Source organism: Triturus cristatus, chromosome 10, assembly GCF_964204655.1.
Source record: "Triturus cristatus chromosome 10, aTriCri1.1, whole genome shotgun sequence".
Taxonomy (NCBI): Eukaryota; Metazoa; Chordata; class Amphibia; order Caudata; family Salamandridae; genus Triturus; species Triturus cristatus.
Genome location: NC_140593.1, coordinates 953451578 through 953472450, shown reverse-complemented (window position 1 = coordinate 953472450; position 20873 = coordinate 953451578). Strand labels below are relative to the sequence as shown.

The window sequence follows — 20873 nt, the reverse complement described above, 5'->3', positions numbered from 1 at the left end:
CAAAGGCAAAAGGCCTGAGAGAAGCAGAAGTGGTTTCTAGATGGCCAGGGCATTCACTACCCCTGGTTGCTGTTATGTGGGGGCTTTGGCTGGCAATAAGTCCATTTCAGGCAACATCTTACCTTGATGAAAGTATAGGCACCCAAATTGGCACTCGCACTTGAAACTTTGTATTTCAAAATAACCAGTCAATCTTTCCAACCAATAATGCAAGTTGCTAAAAAAAATTGCATCACTTCCTTACAGAGTGCAGACATTGGCTGCGTTGAGGGAAAACGCACTAAATGTGACACAATGCAATTTGTTCCGCTCCATGTTGGATGAGTCCTAGTCTATGGCTCAAAGTGAAATACGGCTGGAGTTTGATGTCTGCCAATATTTGGTCAAGAAGGAATGTTTCAAGCTCTATCATCTGCAAGCTGGAGAAATAGTAGAGAGCTCCTTTATATGAGCTGAGGTGTAAATCCAATTATTTATTCTCACTTTTGCACAGCAAAACACAACATAAGTGATTTACTATCGGATTCTTTCACACCCCTCTATCGGATATGAGGGGGGGGGGGCATCACCAGGCAATGGATTGCAAGTAGTCCTGTGGAATATGTAGCTACATTAATTAATCGTTATTTCATGTTTATGAGCACATGTCCCGCTTTACTGACTGCAAGGAACAAAAGCTTAAGGGAAATTTAGCTAGAGATAAAAGTTTGAATCTTTAGAAAAATGACTGTACGCTGTACAGTCCCCGAGTAGAGCAGATTTACAGTTAACAGACACAACTGTTCCATTCTTGAATTGGCAGTACACCATCTGACTATTAATACCTAATTACAAATATGCAGGCAGCAACAGTTGTCAGCAAGTTTGTTTTAGATTTTTTTGTACTGGGCAGATATTTTCACTAAACCTTCATTCTTTACGTTGGAAAAGCACGCACATTTAATTGTTTTTAGGGTTCATATTATGAAGCACTTTTAAATCTTGCGTTATAGGGTTCTTTTATATGTTTTATTTTTCTTGCTTTTTGAGTGAATGTTGACTGTACTTTTTATTCTTTATTGTGAAATATTAAAATAAACTAATTGTTATTAATTAAACAAAAAATCTGTGATGTGTATCCATGCGATGAAATGTACATAGTGCAAACCTAGCTGGAAAGCAAAGGAGCACAGTCCACAGGTTAGAGAGCTAGAGGGAAGAAGCTTTGAGATTGATTTCATAGTATCGAACAGTGGAGCTCTCCACAGTCCCAGTAGTTAGGTCCAGGGTGTGGGGGTTCCTTAGGGACCTTGTGAAAAGAAGTATGTTTGCTCTACTGTCTGACATGGAAGATAAAAGAGCCGTCTGATCATCAGAGTGATGTTATTCCAGGCTGCAGTGCCCCTGACCGCAGAACCTTCCAGGACATTTGCAAATAATGACGACAATCGCGTCACTGTAAGAGAAATTGTGACTGGGTAGTGTTCAACAGGTTGCACTGCTTTGTGGCAAAACAGTGGAGCCTAACTGCAGTGTACAAACAGAAGCATTAACAGTGCAGCCTAACTGCAGTGTATAAAGAGAGGCGTTAGCAATGCAGCCTAACGGCAGTGTATAAAGAGAGGAGTTAGCAATGCAGCCTAACTGCAGTGTATAAACAGGGGCATTAACAGTGCAGCCTAACTGCAGTGTATAAACAGGGGCATTAACAGTGCAGCCTAACGGCAGTGTATAAAGACAGGCGTTAGCAATGCAGCCTAACTGCAATGTATAAACAGGGGCATTAACAGTGCAGCCTAACGGCAGTGTATAAAGAGAGGCGTTAGCAATGCAGCCTAACTGCAGTGTATAAACAGGGGCATTAATAGTGCAGCCTAACTGAGGTGTATAAACAGAGGCATTAGCAGTGCAGCCTAACTGCAGTGTAGAAACAGAGGCATTAACAGTGCCGCCTAACTGCAGTGTATAATGAGAAACATTAGCAATGCCGCCTAACTGCAGTGTATAAACTGAGGCATTAACAGTGCAGCCTAACTGCAGTGTATAAAGAGAGGCATTAGCAATGCAGCCTAACTGCAGTGTATAAACAGGGGCATTAATAGTGCAGCCTAACTGAGGTGTATAAACAGAGGCATTAGCAATGCAGCCTAACTGCAGTGTATACACAGAGGCATTAGCAATGCAGCCTAACTGATGTGTATAAACAGAGGCATTAGCAGTGCAGCCTAACTGCAGTGTAGAAACAGAGGCATTAACAGTGCAGCCTAACTGCAGTGTATAATGAGAAACATTAGCAATGCCGCCTAACTGCAGTGTATAAACTGAGGCATTAACAATGCAGTCTAACTTATGTGTATAAACAGAGGCATTAGCAATGCAGCCTAATTGATGTGTATAAACAGAGGCATTAACAGTGCAGCCTAACTGCAGTGTATAAACCGAGGCATTAACAGTGCAGCCTAACTGCAGTGTAGAAAGAGAGGCATTAGCAATGCAGCCTAACTGCAGTGTATTCTCAGAGGCATCACCTAACTGGAGTGTATAAAGAGAGGCATCAGGAATGCAGCCTAACTGAAGTGTATATACAGGGGCATTAACAGTACAGCCTAACTGCAGTGTATAAAGAGAGGCATTAGCAATGCAGCCTAACTGCAGTGTATAAACAGAGGCATCAACAGTGCAGCCTAACTGCAGTGTATAAAGAGAGGCATTAGCAATACAGCCTAACTGCAGTGTATAAACAGAGGCATTAGCAATGCGGCCTAACTGATGTGTATAAAGAGAGGCATTAACAGTGCAACCTAACTACAGTGTATAGGCAGATACATTAAAAGTGCAGTCTGACTGCAGTGTATAAACAGAGACATTAACAGTGCAGCCTAACTGCAGTGTATAGGCAGAGGCAATAACAGAGGAATTACCTTTTTTAGGTCTCAATGAGCCAGCGCATGCACTGCTCTGCAAGAAATTTAGTGTGTTGGTTTTCAAAGTGCTGCCACAGGATTTTGGTGGCCTAGCGCTTGCGTTCACGCGAGCGTGCACGCGCACAGCCGCCATCTGCGAACCACTCGCGTGCTTACCACAGAGCGCGTCCTCGCGATCACTTTCTCTTTCACCACGATCGGCCGTTACTTTTACAAGCTTGTGCTTGTTTATTTAGTCACTAGAATTTGCCTCGTTAGGTCCGCTGGCCATAGGTAGTCTACGTCTGAAACAGCCACACGCCACCTCTGGATCCCTTAGAAGCCCTGTAAAACTGGTCAGCTGCGATTTCCGACAGGGAACACACTGTTGTGTACTCCGGCTCCCTTCTGTAGACGGGACTGCGACCGCCGGGGGGCCGCGACTCTAGGCCTACTATAATAATGCTCGGGGACACAGAGTTAGTTTCACTTGGTCCGCCGTCGTAGCCTAAGTGCCGTACGTACGCACGGGACCGTATTTTATTAACGCAACCCACGTGACTGGACGCGTATGGGTATGGCATATCGCGTCACTGTCACGACACTACATTCCTCCCCAACAAACCAGAAAAAACAACTTTAGCTACTATACTCCCGACATTGGACTCCTTGCTAAAAGTCCGCCTTTAGCTCAAACTTTTCAACATCTCAAATAACAAAAATGTGGAACAGTCTTACATGAGGTAGTCCTTTAGGCGGCAGGAGGGCTCAGGATTGTTCCGCAAGCTGTACTGCGACGCGCCCCGGCCTTGTGAGCACCCGGTATCCCCACCGTGCTCCTCGACGGGAGGTCTAGCTTCGAGACACTGTCGCCCAGGACTTGCAGCCATACCAGACGACTCTCTGTGTGGAGATGGCCAGGGAATGTCCGATTCTCCCATGTCCTCCCTGGGTGGTTCCATTTCTCCGCCACCGGTCTCCGCCTGGTGTCCCGGATGTCCTCCCCCTGGTCGGGAAGTGTCTCTGCTTGCTGTGGATGATACTTTTTAAAATGCGACACATTTCGAGTTATTTTCTCTCTTCTGCGAGTAGCAGTGATACAAGTTCCTTTGACGGACACCACCGTCCAGGGCTCCTTTTCAAAAGTCAGACGTAATTTACTTCCTTGGGCTCGGTTCTTGAGCAGTACAGTATCCCCTCGGAGAATATCTGGTACAACGGCTCTCCGCCTTGCAATAACATGGGCATGTGTTTTCCGTCGCCTGACATCAATGGCACTGTCTTCCGGAAGTTCTGGTCTCCATTCCGGGTGATGAGGAATGGTTTCAGTAACTATTCTCCCCATTAGTAGATGTGCAGGAGCTACCCCGGTGGTCGTGTGGGGTGTCTGGCGATAACTCCGTAGAAAGGTGAATATGGCCAACTCTACTGATTGGGCTTTGCCATGTGCAATGCGTATTACCCTGTTAAGTGTTCGCATGAATCTTTCAGCCTCCCCATTCGCTTGCGGCCAACGGGGGGTGGTCCGGCGATGATGTATCCCCAGCTCTTGTAGGTAGGAGGCAAATTCTTGACTTTGGAAAGGTGATCCATTGTCAGTTCGTATTTCTTTCACGAGTCCATGGGCAGCCATGATTTTTTCGATTTTTGGTATAACTTCCGTCGCGCTGAGGGCCGATAGTATCTCCACTTCAGGATACTTAGAGTGGTCGTCATCAATGGCTACCAGGGTATGGTGTCCGTCCGGAAGGATGCCAAAATCTATGCTCACTCGGGACCTCGGGATTCTCGGCCGAGGTTCCACGATGACAGGGGCATGTCGGGGTGCTTCTCCAGTGACCTGGCACAAGGGGCAAGTGCGGACTGTAGCCTCTACCAAGTCGTCCATTAACGGAAACCAGACCTTTGTGCGAAGTCTCTATTTTGTTTTAACCATGCCCTGGTGTCCTACGTGGGCGAGGTCCACCACCCTCTGTGTTAGGGAGATAGGAATTACTAACCGATGTCCTCGTAGCAAACACCCAGTGTCATCCTCGGTGAGTGCCTCCCGGACATGGTACAACCCGTCCATTATTCGTTCTGCTGTGGCTGTCAAGCTCTTCCACTCCTCCTTTGCTTTGTGCCAGCTGTTGTTCCGGATGGCTTCCTTGACGCGCTGCAGACACTCATCTTGGCCTGTGGCTTCCCGTAGACTGGCCATGGAAATGGGTCTGGGGCACGATCGAGCGGTGACGCACCTAACATATTCCTCAGTGTCTGCGGCCTCCTCCATCTCCTGGGCCGTGGCTTTCCGAGGATGGCGGGATAGGTAGTCGGCTGGATTCTTGGACCTGGGCTGATACTCTACTTTGCAATTGTAATTCTGGAGTTGGAGCATCCACTTCTGAATTCGCGGCGGCGGCTTAGTCGAGGTCCCTGAGAAGAGTGCCACCAGTGGTTTGTGGTCTGTCGCTACTACGAACAGTTTCCCATACAAGTACAAATGGAAGTGGTGGCACCCCCAGTGAATAGCGATAGCTTCCTTCTCTATTTGCAAGTATCTCTGTTCAGTCGCGGTAAGGGATCTACTGGCGAATGTCACTGGGGTCCATTCTTCTTGGGAGTTCCTTCTTTGCAGGAGGACAGCTCCCAATCCGGCCGGACCAGCATCCACGGCGACCAATGTCAACTTGCAGGGGTCAAAGAATGCCAGGGTAGTGGCTTCAGAGAGAGACTCCTTGATTTTCTCGAAGGCCTGGGCCTGTTCCTCGCCCCACTTCCAGGTGGTGGATTCCTTGGTCAGCTCCCTCAGCGGCGCCGTCAGGTTGGCCAGATCTTGAATAAATCTTCCACAGTAATTGACCATTCCAAGGAAGCTGCGGACTTCCGTGATGTTGGTGGGGGCGACAGCTTCTTTAACATCCCGCACTTTCTCAGGGTCTGGGTTGACTCCCTCCGCCGAGAAGGTGTAGCCGAAAAATTGTAGTTTTGTGCAGAGGAATTCGCATTTCTCTCGATGAAGAGTGAGGCCAGCATCTCGTATCCGGCGTAATACTTGGAGCAGTCGCTCGTTGTGCTCTTGGATAGTTTTTGCGCGAATCATGATGTCATCGCTGACATTGATTACTCCTGGGATACCTGTGATTAACTCTTGTATCACATTTTGGAAAACCTCTGCGGCACTGGATACCCCAAAACTCAGCCTGGTGTATCTCCGGAGTCCCACGTGTGTGGAAAGAGTGGTGATGTTGCGGGAGGCTTCATCCAATACTAGCTGTTGATATCCGGACCGGAGGTCCAGTTTTGAAAACCAACAGGCTCCTGCCATTTCTCCTATGAGATCATCTATCGTAGGAGTGATGTGGCGTTCCCGCTTGATCGCGACGTTGGGAAGTCGCATGTCGACACAGATTCTCACCGTGCCCGGCTGTTTGGGCTTCCGGGCAACAACGATGGGAGAAACCCAGGGCGTGGGGCCGGACATTGTTTCGATTATTCCTGCTGCTTCCAGCTTCTTGAGTTCTTCCTCCACCAATGGCCTTAGGTGAAATGCTATCCGCCGATTTCGTAGAGCGACAGGCCGGATCGTTGGGTTGATGTGGAGATGGATCTCTTTCCCTCGGAACTTTCCGATCCCTCGGAAGACCTCCTCGAACTCGCTCAGGATGTGCTGCAGGGATTCTTGGTGTACTCCGAACGCAAATGTCACGACTCCCAGGTCCTCGGCCGCTCGGTACCCCAGCAGCATCCCTTGACCGTCTTCTGTGACGTACACGTTGGTGGTGACTGCCTGCGTGCCATGGGAAATTACCGTCCTGAAACGCCCGCGTACTTTCAAGGGGGCGTCTTGGCCATACGCAAACACTGTAATCGTTGAGGAATGAAGAGACGGCTTCGGGTGCATGGTACTGTGTAGCGCGGCGGCCATGATGTTAATGGTGGCGCCCGTATCCACAACTGCGGTGACCTCTTGCGACCCCACTCGGATGCTGCATTGTGGTAGGCGTCGTGCCTTGCGGGTAGCGGTGCCAATCAAGTGGATTTTGTGCACCACTCTCTCCTCCTCTTCATCATCATCCATGTCACTGGGTGCGGGATCCTCTTCCTTGAGAGTGTTCGCCGTTTGTTGGGGTCTGCGGTACTTTTTTGACCGGCATACCTTTTCGAAATGATTGAACCTTCTGCACCCCGAGCAACTTTTGCCTCTCGCGGGGCACTCCGCTGCTGCGTGTGGCGATCCTCCGCAGTATCCACACGACTTTGGCTGCCCGGGGAACGGGGTTCCTGCTCCTTTCCTACTCCCCTTCTGTGTTGGTCTGGTCGACACCGCGTTTACAGGTTCGGTCTTCACTGGCGCTTGAAGAGCGGCTTACATGTGCGCCGCCCGCGCTTTCGACAGCTCTTTAGTCCGACCCATCGTTAGGATCTCCGCCAACGGCTTCCCGGACTCTTCCAGTATGCGCTCTCGCAGCTTGGCTGAGGCGCAGCCCTGGATGATCTGCCCTCTGATTTCCTCAGTCTCATCCCGGAACCCGCACGTGGCTGCAAGATTCTTCAGACGGGCGTGATACGTGTCTAGTGACTCTTCCGGAAGCTGGCGCGCTTGCCGGAAGATGAACCTCTCATAATCGCGGTTGGCCATCGGTTCAAAGTGTTCATTAAGGGCGGCTATCAGTGTCAAGTGTGTTTTGGGAGTGTCTTCCGCTAGCGTTTTAACGATGTTGTGAATGTCTTTTCCGCCCAGGTGTATAATCATTGCCCTTTTCTGGTCCCTATGGACCTTGGTGGCTTCGAAAAATATACGCAGCCGATCCTCCCAGTCCTTCCACCTGGCCGCAACTGTTGAAAGTGGCCCCTCTAATATGAAGGGTTCGATGGGCGGTATCGTAGCCATGGCCAATGCTCAGCGCTGGGCGTGGTTCTCCCTGGCCTCTGCGGGTGTGTGCGCCCTGCTTAACGTGCTTCTAGTCCGCTCGGGCCTTCCCTTCTATCCTTGTGTTCGTGTGATTGGGCCGAGCACTGCGCCCTGTGCCTGCTCCTGACTGGTGGGCCTCCCTCCCAGGCCAGGTCGTGAACACCGGGGCCTCTGTCTTTACTGAGGAGTGCTTCTGACTTCCCAACATTCAGGGCCACAGACCCACCATTCCCTGTACACACAGGTTGTATTAGCTGCTGTCCCACTCTTCAGCAACACGATCAGCAGGTACAGATGGGGTGCACACGCGTTGGAGTGCAACGACCGGCACTCTGTCTGGCCCGGACCACGTGGCTGGCAGGCCGATGAATCTGTCATCCCGAGCGCGAGCACCACAGCGCCACCGCCGGGGGGCGCGATGTGAGCGCGCACCAGACACACCACGAGAGTCACCATAACGGACCCTCCGCGCCACGCTGGGGCACGAGCGCCGCGAGCCGAAGGCAGCGCTCGCGGCCGCCACACCAGCACGCTACGCGTCGGCGAGGGCACGCCCGCCCTAGTCGCCAGTTCTTGTTGTGTCCTCCGGCTCCCGTCTGTAGACGGGACTGCGACCGCCGGGGGGCCGCGACTGTAGGCCTACTATAATAATGCTCGGGGACACAGAGTTGGTTTCACTTGGTCCGCTGTCGTAGCCTAAGTGGCGTACGTACGCGCAGGACCGTATTTTATTAACGCAACCCACGTGACTGGACGCGTACGCGTATGGCGTATCGCGTCACTGTCACGACACTACACACACAAGAACTTCTGACAATAAATAATGTGCTTAAAACGAAACACAAAACGAACATATAATGAAAAAGCTGACATTAAGGCCAATGTGAGAAATGTAAAACTTTCAAAAGGCAACATTAATAATATTGTGACGTGCTTAAAAATCGTAGCTGCCACTCCAGTGTTATTTCACACAGCTGGGGTCCTGTATCACTTCACCGGCCTGTGTGTCATCAAACCCCTTCAGGTTACCTGAAATCAGGGAGGCATTGGGCAATTGCCGCTTCTTCGTGAAGTGGGATATACGCAATCAGAAAGCTTCCCCGGTACTAGGGCATCTTGACCTTTCACTGACCCTTCGCCCGACGCATGGCTCTGGCCACTCTCAGCAGCACCTTTGTTTATCTCTGGAAGTGAAGGCTGCGCCCTCCCCCAGCGCCGGCTTTGGTCTCTCCTGAGACTGGGTGCCTGCTAGTGTTTAAGAGCAGGCCGAGATGTATTTACACACCCTCAGTGCGGCATGTATGCCTGTCACATGCACAGGACTCTAACACTGCTCGAACTAGTGCCTAGATGGGATTTACAAACGTCAAACCGGCATTCCTGGGTTAGAATTTTGTTGCACTTAAAACTGTTTACCTCATTCTTTTAAGTGTTCAGTACAACACCGTGTAGCACTGCAGAACGGTACTGATAGCAGAAAATGCCCACAGCGGACCAGGGTTGTCGCGTGGCAGGCGAGTGTCAAGAAAAGTGTAAAGAAAAGTGTCAAGCAAAGCGCATGCATCACTGTTACGCTTAAATAATACATATGACATTAGTTCTGCCCTTTGTGAGCGCTGCAAATAACAGGTTATATTATTTCCCAATGAAACGGGGCTCAATTTACCCACCTCGAAAGGACGGAAATCTACGCCTGCTCTGCTGGGATTCTAACTCGAGGCATTCGTGTCTCTGGAAATGTCCGTGCTGACTCACTGGAGTGGGGACATGATTAACATTGCCCAGGGGAGTAAATGGAGTTTATCACACGTGTGAAAATGGGTCACATTGATTTTGGAGCATAACTCACCAAAATCCACAATTCTGGGACTCTCCTTAACTTTTTTTCGACCCTTAAATTTCAGCAAGTCTTCACCTGGTTAAATCTGAAGGAGGGGTTTCAGACTTTATCCCACCGATAACAACTTCGCACTCGTTTTAATTGCGATCCCTATGCAAATACGGCTGTATGTGGGAGCACAGTTTACTAGACCCCTCATAAGCAGGTGAACCACCCTCCTGGCTTTAATGTAGTCGCAATTAGCATATATTCACGGATTTCACCGAGCCTGCTTACTTCAAAATCGATCAGTGGCTCCTAGCAGGCTCAATAATTCTTGGGCTTCACTTTACTACGGCAGCCTCCCAGCATTCCTATTCCATTGAGTATAGGCTTTTTTGACAGTCTGTCTCTGCTGTCACTTACTCTTAAACTTTCTGCGCTCTTGAACGATTTGTTTACCACATCCCCTTTGTCTCATTTCCGATTTTTGACCCACCATTCTATGCCTATCAGCACTCCTGTCCGCCCTCCTCCAAAAAGCACCATCCCATGCTACCTCCCGACCAAACTGAAGCTATCAGAAGGCACCAGACCATCGCAAGCTGCTGAAGCTATGTTGTTAGAGGCACCGACCTTTAACAAGCATTGGCATAGCCAATAGGCCTCGCCTTTGGGACCTTATAAGTGTTTAGTTATCCAGCACAATATCCTTGGTGCGACAACATCAAGTGTTGCATGGCTAAACACTTATAAGGTCCCAAAGGCGAGACCTATTGGCTATGCCAATGCTTGTCTTACAAAGCGTTTGTAACATTGGGAAAATATGATCTGCAGAGTACAGGTCTTCAGCATTACCCTTGGACAGCCTATGCGAACAGGGACGGTCCTAGAATTGTTGGGGTCCTGGGCAGGAAGGGAATCTCAATAGATGCCCCTGCTCCTGAAGCTGTTTTATACAGACCCCTTCTGCAGTGGCGAACAACATAGAAAAATTACGGTGGGGCGGGGGGGAGCGTGGATAGGGGGCCAGTGGGAAGCGTGTGGGGGGAGCACGCTGCAGAGGGGTTAATGATGAAAAAAAACACTTCTGAACTGGTGCTGCCGGCCGCCTTGCACTCCTCTGCTACATTTCCTGTTCCTGGGACAGCACCATGACTCCCATCCAATCCCAGTGCTGATCTCAAACATGACAGCAGCGCGGGGATTGGCCTGAGTGGTCTGATTTGACGCTCCGTTCAGGACAGGGACTCTGTTCTGTTTCTCCAGCCCGGCTGTTCAACACAGCCGGGTTGGAGAATGCTAATTGCGCATGTGTGTTTGGCCGGCCTGAGACGGCTGGTCAAACACAAATGCGCACTTAGAAGGGCACAAACCAGTCCTCCTGCCTCCCTCCCATGCCCCAGCCATGCCCCTACCTGCACACGCTGGCTCAGAGCAAGCAGCTAAAAACAAAACAACAGTAATATATAGTTTTATTTGTCAGCTGCTGGCTGTGAGCCAACGGGGCGACGCAAATCCGCCATTGCGGAGCAGCCGCTGCTGCCCTTCTGAGCTGCAACCCATCCCTCTCAGCCACCTACAAGTATCTCTTTTACAGCTCATACAGGGCTGAAGGTGTGAGAGTAGCTTATCACCCAAAAGGGTTAATACTGCGTGATGGAGCTAAACTGTAGGACAGTAGGCAACCCGCAATGCTTCTGTGGCAGCCAGGCAGGAGGTCTAACTGTAGGACAAACCTGCAGAATGTGTCTCCTTGCAACAGAGACCATAGGAGGGGGTGCCCTCCATTGGGCCATGCCTTGCTACACCCTAGCAGCAAGGCCCATGGCAGAGAGCCCCCTCCTATGTGGCCAACTGTAACGAGCCTCCTTTCTTTCAATTGGAAAGGTAGGGGGCACAAGAGGGCTGGTGTGCCCCCATGGCTTGCCTGTGTCGCACTGGGGCAGGGACCCAAGTTGGTGGGCTGAGTGTGGGACACTAGGCAGCCGCCCACAGTGCCCATGCCTAGCGCCAGCCCTGTGTGTGAACTACAAGCACTACAAATAATAATAGGAGTCAACTGTGTCCCTCGGATGTGCCACACATCTTCTGGAGTGAATAGGGAGAATCATCAGAACTTCAGGGGCTCCTGCTGTCCATCCCTTGATGGTGCTCTTGGCATCACACCTTGTCAGAAAACCACGCGGGTCCTGCAATGATGTAGGCCATCGCTGAGACTAGTGCCATCCTGCAATGGTACTGGTTTAGCACAGAATGCCCCTCATATGAAAGCACAAAGGACAACATTTAAGTGCTGCATAACTGTGATGAATAAGAGTTGTTTCAACACATTTACACATTAAAATGTGTGTGATTGTTTAATATTCACTGGACAGTTTAAATCTGGTCCGGCCAGTTGGACAAAACAAACTTGCACCTATAATATTTGTACCAAAGCTGAAAAGATGCATTTGCTATGTCATGCCAAATTTATATCACCTCATGGTACATCATATTTTGTTAGTGGCATGTTCCTGGGTGAATACAAGGAGTGTCCTTCTGAAGTGAAAATGCCATGGAAATGATTCTAAAAGTAATGGAAGCACAGGTGACCTTTGCCAGCACTGAGCAAGGCCTGCCGCCATTTTCCTAGTTCAGAAATGTGGATTCGTCTGCAGCACGCGGGAAGGATCATGGGGATACGCTTGCAGATGGGAACACCACAGATGAAGACAGAAAACTGTTTAGCATCATACATATCTACCTTGAGACATCTTTGCGGAAACCATCTCCGTGATTTGGGTGGTCAGTTTCTTAAAGAATTCCTCTGTTCCAACATCCGTCATGGAGAAAGGCGGTTTGGACAGACCTTCCTGCTCGCCACCTGCAGGGGAAAACGGAAAAAGCATAGACATTAAAATGAAATTGGACTATTTACATGACTACTCCTGTTCTCGATGTGCTCTTGACACAGTGAGAAAATAGGCTAACATACACAGACAACCCATGTTCTGTCCACCCACAGAGGCAGGTCTTAGCTGTACTCTCAGCAGTCTGTAAAGACCCTGCTGTTCACTACGTCAGCAAATGATCCGTCCCAGCAAATGCAATTGTCCAGTTCTGTGCTCTGATGCTCGTACCATTTCTAAGCCCTTTCGTTGCTGCCACTTAATAAAACTGTGATCCTACGGGAAATAACATTGTGTCATTGGGCGGAGAAGCGGCGCTTGGCATTTTTGAAACAAAATGTTAAAAGTGCAAGTAGTGAATCCAATCAGGTATGTTGTTAGAATTTAGTTTAGAACCAGAATTGGAGGTAACATAATTTAAAATTGTAGCCATATCCCACTGGTAGCGGCGTTAAGTGCGATTGTTGGCAATGGGATAGTGCAGACACGCACAGCACAAGAAGCATGCCGATGACCTGTGGAGAGCCATGCCCTTCCTGCCCTCTCAATGGCTCACAGTTTACTAAATACCACAGGCTAAGACGCCTGCCAGTCTTGCGTGAGAAAACTTCTGAGAAGAAGCTCCCTGCGGTCTTAAGTCAGCCTTTGTGGAGAACTTCTGTTGAGAACGTTGTTGGCTTTTGGGCCTTTTGTAAGTCACCCTGAATTGGACTCAATGGCAACTAATGTTTTTCTTCAGGGTCTCCCAGTCTTGGGTACCTTGATTTACGTCTAATATGTCCTTGAAAGTGAATGTACCCAAAGATGGTCTATGAGAATGAGATCTTGGCCAGAGCTTCAGGATAACTAATAACTATGGACGTGAGTGCCACTGAGATTCGTTGCATGCAGACTTCTCTTGTAGGATTATTCGGCATTGAACCGCACCTCCTAAACTTAAAAACGACATCACTAGAGTAAAGTCGACCCAAAACCTTGAAACTGTAGGGCAGGGCTCTCTCACATAAACTACTGGGCCAGAATTACGAAAAAATGCCTTGGGAATGCAGGATGTGCTCCTCCATTCTGCGCTCCCAGGGCACCTTGGTATTACAGAAGGGGTCCAGACGCTTGTGCGTCCCCCTTCGTAATACTGATAGTGTTGGCCCACATATAGCCCCAAAAGACACACAATTGATGGACAGAATGCAGAACAAATCAAAAAATTCCCCTCCAGCCAAGAGATCTGGGTTAAATCCATCATTCTTTTGCTCACCATGCCACCCCAGTCTAAACCTGGCCATATGCAAATCAGTCTTGACCCTGTGCCTCATGGGAACAGTCCAGCCAGAACTGCCAAGCCAGGTCCTTCCTGGACCGGAAACAAGCATCATAGGACCAGTTTCGGGGTTTCACCAAAAAAACAATGAATTTAGGCCCAGATCTCTGTACTGGAGTGAATGTATGACATTGTCTGCATTATGTCCATCAATTGTTCTTTTTGCATTTGTCACCCCGATTGGGACGGGTATGCCCAGACGTGGATCCTATGCTATCCATGCAACTGGAGTCAATCTATCCTGGCTGATGAGAGGTGAAACCCCGAAACTGATCCTAGGATGCTTGTTTCCAGTCCAGGGAGAAACTGGCCTGGCACTTCGGGCTGGACTGTTCGCATTGGGCGCAGTCTCAAGATTGATTTGCATATGGCTGGGCTCAAACTGGAATGGCATGGGGAGCAACAAAACAATGGATTGAATGGAGTGTGTAAGCATATAGCAGGTTTCTTCAAAGTGTGTAAGCCTATGGCATGTGTCTTCAGAGTGTGTAAGCGTATAGCACAGAACATTAGAAATCTTTTGGACCAAGGAAGAAAAGCTGGAGAAGCTGTGAGGAGGAACTACCACTTTGCTGTGTGCTTTGCTGTGTTGGCCTGCAGTGTCTGCTTCTGTATTGGGCAGTGAAAGGACTGGACGTGAACTTTCTGCAATCTCTTTCTGTGAGTTTCTCCAAAGGCTTGAGGTAGAGCTTGCCCCCTGTTCAAGACGTCTCAGGAACAGCAAAGACATCAAGTTCATCTGCTCTCAGCACTAGGGACTGTGTGTTTTGTGCTGCAACAGAAGAAAAAGCAATCGGACGCCGTCTACGATGCTACTGCCGACTCTGTGTCCTGAAAGCACTGCAGAGGGCACCACTACACCGCACCCCTGGTCTCACCGTCGACGTCTGCTGACGCCGCCACCAAGCCGCTGCTTGCACATCGACCTGTGGGCACCGCACACCGCATCGCCTCGCTTCACACAGTCGTCCTGTATCCCCGACGCCACCACTTCAAGCCGACGGGTCAGCTAGAACTGTTTCGATTTTGTTGTTCGCGACACTGTGATAGCCCCAGAAGGAGCTATCGACTTCAAGGAACTGTTTTTCAAGGTTAGTTTGATTACTGAAGATTTCTAAGTACTGTATTGTGGATTTTGTTTTATCGTTTTTGATCTGGTCCCAAGTATATAAAAATATTGGATATTTTTCTAAACTGGTGTGGTGTCCTTTTGTAGTGCTTACACTGTGTTACTGTTGGTTATGTGCAAATGCTTTACACACTGCCTCTAAGATAAGCCTGACTGCTCGTGCAAAGCTACCACGGGGGTGAGCAGGGGATATTTTAGGAGTGTAACTCCCTTATCCTGACTAGAAGGAAGGGTCCCTATTTGGACAAGGTGCAAACCATTGCCAACTAGAGACTCCCATTTCCAACGGTAAGCCTATGGCAGGTTTCTTAAGAGTGTTTAAGCGTATACCAGGCTTCTTCAGTGTGTAAGCATATGGCAGGTTTCTTCAGAGGGTGAAAGCATATGGCAGGTTTCTTCGGAGTTTGTAAGCGTATGGCAGGATTCTTCAGAGTGTGCAAGCCTATGGCAGGTTTCTTCAGAGTATGTAAGGGTATACCAGGTTTCTGTAGAGTGTGTAAGCGTATGGAAGGTTTCTTCAGAGTCTGTAAGCGTATGGCAGGTTTCTTCAGCGTGTGTAAGCGTATGGCAGGTTTCTTCAGAGTGTGAAAGCGTATGGCAGGTTTCTTCAGAGTGTGTAAGCATATGGCAGATTTCTTCAGAATGTGTAAGCCTATAGCAGTTTTCTTCAGAGTGTGTAAGCATATGGCAGGTTTCTTCAGAGTGTGCAAGCCTATGGCAGGTTTCTTCAGAGTGTGTAAGGGTATACCAGGTTTCTTCAGAGTGTGTAAGTGTATGGAAGGTTTCTTCAGAGTGTGTAAGCGTATGGCAGGTTTCTTCAGAGTGTGTAAGCGTATGGCAGGTTTCTTCAGAGTGTGTAAGCGTATGGCAGGTTTCTTCAGAGTGTGTAAGCATATGGCAGGTCTCTTCAGAATGTGTAAGCCTATAGCAGGTTTCTTCAGAGTGTGTTAGCGTATGGGAGGTTTCTTCAGAGTGTGAAAGCGTATGGCAGGTTTCTTCAGAGTGTGAAAGCGTATGGCAGGTTTCTTCAGATTGTGTAAGCGTGTGGCAGGTTTCTTCAGAGTGTGTCAGCGTATGGCAGGTTTCTTCAGAGTGTGTAAGCCTATGGCAGGTTTCTTCAGAGTGTGTTAGCGTATGGCAGGTTTCTTCAGTGTGTGTCAGCGTATGGCAGGTTTCTTCAGAGTGTGTAAGTGTGTGGCAGGTTTCTTCAGAGTGTGTAAGCCTATAGCAGGTTTCTTCAGAGTTTTTTTTTTTTGTCCTCATACCACCTTTGTATGTAAATTAGTTGCCTGTTTACCAATCCACACCTCTCCAGGCTATTGCATTACTTCCATAACTCCTGCGCTCGTGCCCTTCCAGTATCCTGGCTGCACAGACCACACAGGTGTAATCATTGGACAGTAGAGGTTACTCACTTATGTCTCCATCCCAAATCTGGAAGGCCACCCAAATTTTAGAGTATAATAGTGTATTGGGCTGTAAATCAATATCTGTTTTCACCGTTCTTCTTACTGCTCGCAACCAGACTATCCCTTGTGGTGGAGAGGATTCCGTCCATTTCTTGCAGATTTCCCGCCTGGCAAGAAGGACTAAGTAAAATAACAAAGTTTGTTTGTCCCAAATAATGTCCTTACAAGACGAATCTGTTACCCCGAACATTATTAATAAGAGGCTAACTTCGATGTTTATCTTAAGAATTTCATTGATTATCCTACCAACCTCAGTCCAGTATTCTTCTAATAAGGGACATTCAATAAACATATGCTTCTCATCAGCACTAAGCAAACCACACCTGCGACATTTGGGAGGAATATCAGTCACGAACTTTGCAAATTTTTTTAGGAGTCCAGTATAGTCTATTTACCGTGAAAAAATGCTTTCTCTTCAAATTTGCTGGTTTAACTGTTTTGTAAAGCAGCCTGAAAGAAAGATGCCAAACTCTTTTTGGATCAGGAATCTGCATCGCCTCGTCCCAGATTTTATAGGGGGCCTTGATTTTTTCTTCCTCGGAGGTTAGTAATGCATGATACCATCCAGCAATTTCCTTCTTTATTATATTTTCGTTCTTTAATTTCATTTCAAACTCCCCAAAACTTTTTGTTTCCGATCTATTCACTTCCCCCCCAAGACTTCAGCTGAAGAAATTTAAACCGGGACAAGGATCCCCCTGTCATACTAGATAAAACTTCCCAAGGGACCACTTCATTCATCACTATCCGGTCCCCCCAAACCTCTATTCATGCCCTCCTCAATGGGACACTCAATTGGTCCTGCAGGAATTCAGGCGTGCCTGGAGAGTCCCATTTTGGGCCCCCCCCTCTTGAATAGTACCCAATTCCTAACGTATTCCTAATCTTAACCCACAAAAATAGAGCTGCCGTCAATATTTTGAATTTTATCATTTTAAAAAAATGTTTTGCACCAAACTTGAACAAAAATCGTTTCCCTCCCCACTCTTTAATCATTTCTTCACACAATCCACCCCATACCGGATGCCCTGTTGTACATAGTAAAATCCTACCGTTTTTTAACTGAAATGCCATGCAATATAATTTTACATCTGGTAATGCGAGCCCTCCTTCCGCCAGTCTGCGTCTAAGTTTTTTCCAAGACATACGCGTTCCCCTATCTGCCCAAACAAAACTACCCAATTTACCCTGTACTCTGTCTATTAGTCCACTCGGAAAAGATAAAGGTATACAGTTAAAAAGAAATGTAAGTTTCGGGAGAGTGACCATTTTGATCAAATTGACCCTCCCATATATCGTCAAAGGCAGATTCTTCCACCTTCCCAATATTTTTATAATTTCCTTTATAATTCTTTCCAGATTATTTTGTGGGACTTTCTGCACTTCATTGAGGATATTAATTCCTAGATATCTGATCTCTGTCTGTACGCTCCCTTTCCAATCAGGAGTGTTCCAACACATAACCCCGGTTTTATCTCTGTTTACCGAGTAACCTGATAAGACCCCAAACTCAGCCGCCAATTGTTCGACTCTTGGAATCGTTATAACCGGATCTGATGTGAATAAGAGTAGATCATCCGCATATAATGAGATTTTTTTCTCAAACATTCCTACACGGAAAGCCTTCATCTGACTATCTTGACGAAGTGCCTGGGCAAAAGGCTCAATATATAAATCGAATAACAGGTGCGAAATTGGGCAGCCCTGCCTTGTCCCTCTAGTAATTTCAAAACTTTTAGTAAGGGCTCCATTTAGAAGAATTCTAGCTGTAGAGTTGTTATATAATGTTTTTAGTGTAGCTATAAAGTGAGGTCCCATCCCTAAATGCTCTAGGACTACCCATAAATATTCCCAACAGACTCGATCAAACGCCTTAGCGGCGTCCAATGCAACAACCGCCAAGGGGACAGATCTTTCCGTCGCCATATCAATACATGCTATTAGTTGTTGGGTTAACTCACACATTTGCCTTCCGGGGATAAACCCCTTCTGGTCCTCATGTATTAATTGGGGGATTACTCTGGATAATCTCCCTGCCAAAATGCTGACAAAGATCTTATAGTCAGCATTTAGCAGGGAGATTGGCCTATAAGACTCTGCCTTTGTAGAATCCTTAGTAGGTTTCAAAATTAAAACCACAGAAGCCTCATGCCATGAATCAGGAGCCCGAACCTCCCCTCCATATATCTGATTAAACAGCTTCTCCCAGACAGGTAATATTTCGTCAATTAAACTTTTATACACTTCTGCCGGGAGAGCATCTAATCCTGCTGCCTTCCCTTTCTTAGATTTTTTTTATTGCTCCTTCTATCTCTTTTTTTGTTATTGGGCCTTCTAACATGTCTTTCCCTTCTTTACTCAGTAACGGAAGATCGAGTGTACTAAACCAACATCTAGATTTTACAGGGTTAGCAACAATATTTTCCGTATATAACTGTGAAAACACTGTGACTATGTGCTCCTGCATAGAGTCCCAGTTATTCATCTTTTCTCCTGTTTCACTTTTTAACTCCTCTATATCATTTCTAGACCTTTCCACTCTTGCTTTCCATGCAAGTAAGGCTCCGGCTTTCTCCCCATATTCAAACTCTTTTATATTTGCCGCTTGCCATCTAGCTTTATACTTTTGATCTATTTTCATTTTAAATTCCAATCGAACCTCATACAGCCTTTCCTCTATCCTCGCTTTTTCTTCCTCTGAACTCATAGAATGTAAGGCCTCTTCTAAAACCCGATCTCCTTTTCACTGTTCTCTAATTCTATTTGTGCTTTCCGATTTTCAGATAAGTTTAGGCTTTTTAGAAATCCTCTTATATACGCCTTAAAGGCATCCCAAACAATATGCGAGGGAGCAGCGTCTTGGTTGTTAATAAAATATTCCCTCGCTGCTTCCTTTAAGGCTTTCTCCACCCCCTCTTCTAATAGTAATGCCCGCCTTAAAGTCCATCTTCTGAGGGGTTGTGGACTCTGGCCTTGCACAGTTATCATTACTGGTGAGTGGTCTGAGATATGGACGGGAAGATGCTCAATCTTTTTAATATTTGGTGAAAATGATCTTTCCACTAGAAAATAATCAAGTCTTGAAAAGTGATGGTATTTTTTACTATGATATGTATAACCCCTTATCTTACCCTTCACATGCCTCCATACATCTACTAAATTAAAATCAGATATCATATTTTTCAGAGCACTTCTCATTCTAGGGACAGATATGTTCTCTCTTTTTGTAGACCTATCTAACACTGGGTCTAATAATACATTAAAATCGCCACCTAGGATTACAGGAACTGAGGTTGCTGCCATCCTGAGTTCTAAATCAACAATATATTGAGAGTTATCCTCATTAGGGCCGTAATAGCCAATACATAAAAAATCCATGTCAGCCCACCTAACTTGGGCTAGGGCCCACCTACCTGACCTATCTGTATTTGACTCTCGTATTTCTATTCCACAACCGCTCTTAATCAGAATGGCCACACCCTTACAACAAAATGGTTGATCTGAAACAACAAAATTTTGCAGCCACCCATATTTTCGGAACAATTCCTTACTCTCACTTGCCAAGAGATGCGTCTCCTGTAGCATCATTACCTGTGCCTGGCTATTCTTTAAATACTCAAGTATTCGTCTCTGTCTAGGTTTAGATCTCATACCATTCACGTTCCAAGTAAGAATTTTAATACTCGGAACATTAATCGGACTCATCTTTCCTTCATAGATTCTTTTCCCGATCTCAGCCTTATTCCAACAAAATGACCCTGCATACATGGTGTTGAGAACTTTTTTTCTTTTTTTCCCCCTGCTCCCCACCCGTGCTCCCCAACCCCCCCCTGCTCCTCTACTGTGCCCCCCCGAGGAACCCTCCCTACATTATTAGGCATAACAATGCCTATTGATGAACAGTCCGGAGGGAATATCAAACAACTTATTTATACATTTAAGAAAATTCTGGTGAGCTAGCTCACTATTTGTTACTTAGACCCATTCTCATTGGACATTCTGCTTATTAATACAGCAACATCTTCCACTGAGCGATAGTTATACATTTTGTTGTTCCACATTATACGGAGCATAGCGGGAAATTTTAACTGGACTTTTGCTCCCAGCCTTTTAAGTTCTTCGATCTTCCCGCCTAACTCCCACTGTTTTTGTTCTGTAGCCCTACATACGTCAGACCTTACCAGGAGAGAGAATCCATTAACCAGATATGGGCCATTTTTGTGTGAAAGCATATGGCAGGTTTCTTCAGAGTGTGAAAGCGTATGGCAGGTTTCTTCAGAGTGTGCAAGCATATGGCAGGTTTCTTCAGAGTGTGAAAGCCTATGGCAGGTTTCTTCAGAGTGTGTAAGTGTATGGAAGGTTTCTTCAGAGTGTGAAAGCGTATGTCAGGTTTCTTCAGAGTGTGCAAGCATATGGCAGGTTTCTTCAGAGTGTGCAAGCCTATGGCAGGTTTCTTCAGAGTGTGTAAGGG

The 20873-nt window shown here is 47.2% G+C and overlaps 1 protein-coding gene across 27 annotated transcripts in view; it reads right to left on the bottom strand.

Annotated features, from left to right (window-relative positions):
- The window catches only part of OBSCN (obscurin, cytoskeletal calmodulin and titin-interacting RhoGEF), a 1809553-nt gene that overhangs the window by 901768 nt on the left and 886912 nt on the right, over positions 1-20873 (bottom strand). For all 27 annotated transcript variants that reach the window (XM_085628811.1, XM_085628818.1, XM_085628815.1 and 24 more), the window contains one exon: positions 12342-12461. In XM_085628811.1, the coding sequence (XP_085484937.1) occupies positions 12342-12461 (120 nt within the window). The remainder of the gene's footprint in view (positions 1-12341; positions 12462-20873) is intronic.